General features: G+C 42.8%; 2 protein-coding genes across 3 annotated transcripts in view; one reads left to right on the plus strand and one right to left on the minus strand.

The window, feature by feature from the left end:
• Nucleotides 1-1823, minus strand: part of NAALAD2 (N-acetylated alpha-linked acidic dipeptidase 2) — a 49804-nt gene extending 47981 nt beyond the window's left edge. The window contains exons 1-2 of one of the 2 annotated variants that reach the window (XR_003791514.1): nt 1638-1785; nt 846-957 (exon numbers count right to left, since the gene is read on the minus strand). Coding sequence is in view for 1 of the 2 variants with exons in the window: in XM_029208729.1 (XP_029064562.1) it covers nt 846-957; nt 1638-1719 (194 nt within the window). In the remaining variant the exon portion in view is untranslated. Of the gene's footprint in view, nt 1-845; nt 958-1637 lie in introns of both variants that reach the window. The other variant, XM_029208729.1, reaches the window with a different exon arrangement.
• Nucleotides 1824-2353: 530 nt separating this feature from the next.
• Nucleotides 2354-3333, plus strand: LOC114887541 (heterogeneous nuclear ribonucleoprotein A1-like). The gene is given in 2 exon segments (XM_029209352.1): nt 2354-2846; nt 2849-3333. Coding segments are annotated over 2 exon segments (978 nt in total).
• The last annotated feature ends 2667 nt before the right edge of the window (nt 3334-6000 follow it).

Consider the following 6000-nt stretch of genomic DNA (forward strand, 5'->3'; position numbering starts at 1 on the left):
ATGATTCTATTTATATAAAGTTCTAGAAAATATAAAGGAGTCCAAAGGAAGGGAGTTGAAGGGAGGAATAAACTGCAAAGGCATGATGTAAATTTTCTGTATCTTAATTGAGGAGGTCGTTTGCTGAGTATATTGTGCATCTGTCAATACTCTCAAATCGTAGGCGTTATATGGATGCAGTTTATTTTACGTAAATTATGATTCAATAAATTTTTTTTAATGATACTCCTTTGAAAGAGTCGGAATATAGAAATAAATGTCATAACTGCCTTCAAGGAATTCATAATCGCTCCCCTGGATGAATGTCACTCCTCCTCTTGCCAAGAGACTGGTGGGTTTGCACTGATCCTTTTGCTTTCACTTTGTCCTATTTGTGTTACTTAAATTTGCAACACGGGATAAAGGTTTAATTTGTAGTGGACAGAATCTGAAACTTTAATCTCCTTTCCTCTAAATCAGAGTTTACAACCATCTTCCTCTTCCTGGCAGAATATGACATTTGAATAAAATTCCTGATTAAACCCAGGCACAGGGAACAAAGAATAACATTGAGCTGCAGTCCAAAGTACATGCAGTCCAAAGTACACGAAGTTGAAACATCTCTTAATAAAGTAACCAGATACTTTTTCTGCAGATGAAGTTGGGGAAGAAAGGCTCCTTCAACATTCAAGTAGATTTGACTCCAAGAGTGGAATAAAGGAACATTTAAACTACCAAGAATTAATGTGATATCATATAATTTCACACAAAGGTTACCCACATGAATAAAATCAGTTTGCATACAGTTCTCACTCTGCAATATTTTAAACACCATTTTTAAGATCAAGTATACAAAACAAACTTACCGAAGAAATGATTTAATATTTTCAGCTTTCATCTCAGACACCAGTTTCCACCTTAGATTTTGGTGAGTGTCCCCTGAAGTGGCTGTTTCTTTGAGAGGCTTACTAAGCCAGCCTGGGAGGAGAATACATACACATATGCATACTACATACACAAGAAATTGCTTTTGACTTTTATAAAAACTAGAAGCCAAAGGGGAAGAAGGAAAAAAAAAAAGCCCTTACCTAAGAAACAGATCATGGTGAGCTTTACAAAAAATTCATACCAAATGCAGAAAACCTTCAAATTCTGATGTGTAACTTTGAGTTGGTTAAACGAGTTTTAGGTGAGGGCTATTCTTTTCATTTTCCCATGAGTTATGCATCAAGGCACGGGTCTTTATCTTTCTTGTTCTCCCATAGGGGTTAAGTTCATAGCAGAGTGCCTGACACACAGGGAGCATTCGACAAATATTTATGTAATAAATGATTACAGAAGGGCAGTTGAAAGTTTTGACTCATTAGTGGTCTTGGAAATTAAATCATCTTTTTGACCCCTGCGGATAGTGGGAACTCTAAATTGTCTTAACAGCCCTTAACAGTACCCTGAACTCAGCGAGCATTTAATAAATTTGAATTTCTGGCACACTTTATTAGGAAGACCGAAACGCATTCCACTCAGTTTCCGGTTGGGCTGAAATTCGAGGAGCTCAGCCGGCCCGGCGCCCAGCGCGCAGCCCAGCTCTTCAGCCCCAGGCTCTACCGCTTTCCTCCGGGGAGGCTGGAGGGATCCGAGGAAGGGGTCGGTACACTTACCCACCATAAATCCACCCAGGAAAGATGCCAGCGCTGCAGCCAAGCACATCCAGAGGTATAGACGACCCCTGGACTTGGCCATGGCTTCCTCGGGACTGAGCAGGAGGTGCCGGCTACCGGAGCGAGCCTCGAGAATGAGGGCGAACAGAGAGAACGCACGGGAACGCGGGGAACGCCCAGGTTGCGGCAGACCGTGGCCTCCTCCGCTGACCTTCCTCAAAGCCCTGCCTCTGCTTTCCAGGTGGGTCCACAGGCGAATGGAAACCGGCCCCAAACTCCTGGCTCCTGCGATCTCCAGGGGGCCTCGAGGGGAGAGAGGAAGCCCTGCAGGAGGAGGACACATTCTGCTTGCTGGCAGGCAACGCCCATTCTGTTGATCCTGGACAAAGTCTGCGTTCGGGGGGACTACTAAAAATGTCCCTGCTTGTTCCCTGAAGAACTCTACTTACCAGCCTCATTCCAGGAGCTGCCAGATGCATCTAACTACAGCTTTTTCTTCCCTGTTTATTGCCCTGCTGCCAGATTCTGACTAATTTATAACTGGTCACACTTGGGCAGCATTTCTGGTCCTGGCTGCTCTGTGATAACACATTAGTTTCTTAACCACATTACAACCTCAAAACTGACGGGAGATACGTTCGGTAGATTACTCCTTTCTGCTCGTGGACGCCGCCGAGTAAGCATCGTTGACGTCTCCCCCTACCTCCACTGCCGTCATGTCTAAGTCAGAGTCACCCAAAGAGCCCGAACAGCTGCGGAAGCTCTTCATCGGAGGTTTGAGCTTTGAAACAACCGATGAGAGTCTGAGGAGCCATTGCGAGCAGCGGGGAGCGCTCACAGATTGTGTGGTAGTGAGGGATCCAAACACCAAGCGCTCCAGGGGCTTCGGGTTTGTCACATATGCCACTGTGGAGGAGGTGGATGCGGCCATGAATGCAAGGACCCACGAGGTGGATGGAAGAGTGGTGGAATCAAAGAGGGCCGTCTCAAGAGAAGATTCTCAAAGACCTGGTGCCCACTTAACTGTGAAAAAGATTTCTGTTGGTGGCATTAAAGAAGACACTGAAGAACATCACCTAAGAGATTATTTTGAACAGTATGGGAAAATTGAAGTGATTGAAATCATGACTGATCGAGGCAGTGGCAAAAAGAGAGGCTTTGCTTTCATAACCTTTGATGACCATGACTCTGTAGACAAGATTGTCATTCAGACACTGTGAATGGCCACAACTGTGAAGTAAGGAAAGCCCTATCTAAGCAACAGATGGCTAGTGCCTCATCCAACCAAAGAGGTCGAAGTGGTTCTGGAAACTTTGGTGGTGGTCGTGGAGGGGGTTTTGTTGGGAATGACAGCTTTGGTCATGGAGGAAACTTCAGTGGTCGAGGTGGCTTTGGTGGCAGCCACGGTGGTGGTGGATATGGTGGCAGTGGGGATGGCTATAATGGATTTGGTAATAATGGAAGCAATTTTGGAGGTGGTGGAAGCTACAATGATTTTGGCAGTCACAACAATCAATCTTCAAATTTTGGACCCATGAAAGGAGGAAACTTTGGAGGCAGAAGTTCTGGCCCCTATGGTGGTAGAGGCCAATACTTTGCCAAACCCCAAAACCAAGGTGGCTATGGTGGTTCCAGCAGCAGCAGGAGCTATGGCAGTGGCAGAAGGTTTCGATTACTGCCAGGAAACAAAGCTTAGCAGGAGAGGAGAGCCAGAGAAGTGACAGAGAAGTGACAGGGAAGCTACAGGTTACAACAGATTTGTGAGCTCAGCCAAGCACAGTGGTGGCAGGGCCTAGCTGCTACAAAGAAGACACGTTTTAGACAATACTCATATGTATGGGCAAAAAAACTTGAGGACTGTATTTGTGACTAATTGTAATTTCGGTTTATTTGGCCTCACTGTGTATCAGGCACACTAACTTTTTTCAATAACAGTTATACCCCCAATCTTCACTGCATTGTCTGAGGCCCTGATAATCTTAGATAAGGCACTTTTCTTTGCTCCTAAAAAGTTGCCAGGAGAGTCTAATTTCTTTTTCTTGCACTGCAATTGTTGATAAATGTATTTGATGGTTTTTCCTTCAGAAATTTTGTAGAAGAAATATAGGTTTCTGATAACTTTCAGATCATACTACTGAACTGGGTAACAAATTATAGAACTCTAATTGAAAAACTGATGGCTTCCTAAAACTGCTAACAGCAGATCAAGATCAACAAGAATCAATTACATTAATGATTGAATGAACTGATGAATATTATTATAATTTTTATGACTTTTTGTTTGAAATATTACTGGTTTTTTAATCTTTCATTTTCAGATATGAGGAAACCTTTCCTCTTGTGTAATGACATACCGCAATTTGGTAAATTATACTTTTGTATAATACCTTTGTATTTACATAAAGTCACTAATAATCTCCTCTCCTTGTAACAGGGCACAATTGGAAACACTGTTTACATTAACAAGGCTTTGACTGGAAGGCAATATTTGAGAATATGCATTGAATCAGAAATGACCAGACAGCTTTAAGGAACTAAGATTGACTTTATGAAGCTATAAAGCCCCTTAGAAAAACAGCCTGGTACCTTGCTTACTTACAGTGTTCCCAGCAGCCTTACCAGGTGAGTAAGAATGGTCGCTTCCTGGCAGATGCAAGAACCTCAGGATATTTTGGGAACCTCAAGAAGAGAGAAATTCACCCAAATTTATAAGTATTACATGCAAGTGTGATGGCAAATACTTGGCCTGGCTTGCTGGCCTTGAGAGCTATTAAAAATTCAGTCTGGGACTTCCCTGGTGGTCCAGTGGTTAAGACTCCATGCTTCCACTGCAGGGGGCACAGGTTTGATCCCTGGTTGGGGAAATAAGATCCTGCATGCTGTGCTGTGTGGCCAAAAAAAGAGCCTATGTGCTCAATTGCTATTCTTGCTAGACTTAAGTAAATAATCGGCCAATTTTAATGAAACTAAACTTATTTTGCAAACAAATTAGTTTTAATTTGGCTTTCGTTGGTAGAAATGAGAGTGATTTTAAAGAGAAAAATTGCGTTTCAGCAAAAACTCTAATACACAGTTATGAATATTAGATTTTGTTCTATCAATCATCTTTTTTTTTTTTTTGCGGTACGCGGGCCTCTCACTGTTGTGGCCTCTCCCGTTGCGGAGCACAGGCTCTGGACGCGCAGGCTCAGCAGCCATGGCTCACAGGCCCAGCCACTCTGCAGCATGTGGGATCCTCCCGGACCGGGGCACGAACCCGTGTCCCCTGCATCGGCAGGAGGACTCTCAACCACTGCGCCACCAGGGAAGCCCTATCAATCATCTTTGTAGTTTTGTTCTTCCACCTATAAACTGAACTGGGTTCTGAATTCTTTTAGTCTCCTCAAATATTTGGCAACAACTGTTCAAACTAATGTTTCCAATTTTTCTCCCCCTTTTGACTTGGAATCATTTAGAACTAAAGCTGAACAACTTGATATAAACTTAAGAGAGATCACCACAATAGCCCATGTTTAGACAATCTCTGTGCCTGTCACTTTGTAAGCCACTCAGAAAGTTTACCTGAACACCTGATGACATCATCAGAGACATTTCAAACTACAAAAGATGCTTCAACCTTGAGATCTAGAAATCTTCTCCACTGGCAACTCTCAGGACTCAGACACTGGGTTTACAATTTGCTCCAACCATTAACCTTTGTTTTTCTTTTGTCTCTTTAGAAATGCATCTTATTAAATACCTGATTGCTTACACCCTATAGGGCTAACTTCGCGAGCCCACTTGTATCACTGCCTCCTGAAATGAGTAACTGATCTGACCTATTGTCAGAACTAAGAAAATGGCTCAGTGAGATAAACCAATCTATCAACCCAACTTCTGGACTGTGAAATCTCTTAAAAGAAGTTTCAAAGGCAGGACTGTAGTAGAGCAAAATTTGCCACCTCAAAATGTCTCTTTGGCATGGGTACTATTTCTAGATGAAAACAATCAAGGCCCCAAAGACTCAGGAATAAACTTTGATCTTCCTCCTAACTGCCTAAAAGAATGTAGTTAGAGGACCTGTTGCAGGAATGGAGATATCAAGTAGATAACTATAGGATGAATAGGTGTGGTACACTGGAAGGAACCTGGAAAAATCTGTTAAAATTCCTCTGTGTCCCATTGTCTCTGCCTGGCTCAGCAAACTTTTTTTTTTTTTTTACTACACATCTGCTTTCTATCTCCATGTGAATTACTTTCCTCCCCTTTGAAGTCCCAAACTACTTCCCCCTTTTGTCTTTCACTAAAGATGGTATTTAAAGCGAGGGTTTTGACCATTTGGGGGAATTACTCAATTCTTCTGGGTCTCTCCCATCTATACATG

Source organism: Monodon monoceros, unplaced genomic scaffold, assembly GCF_005190385.1.
Source record: "Monodon monoceros isolate NGI ecotype Baffin Bay Population unplaced genomic scaffold, NGI_Narwhal_1 Super_Scaffold_7, whole genome shotgun sequence".
Taxonomy (NCBI): Eukaryota; Metazoa; Chordata; class Mammalia; order Artiodactyla; family Monodontidae; genus Monodon; species Monodon monoceros.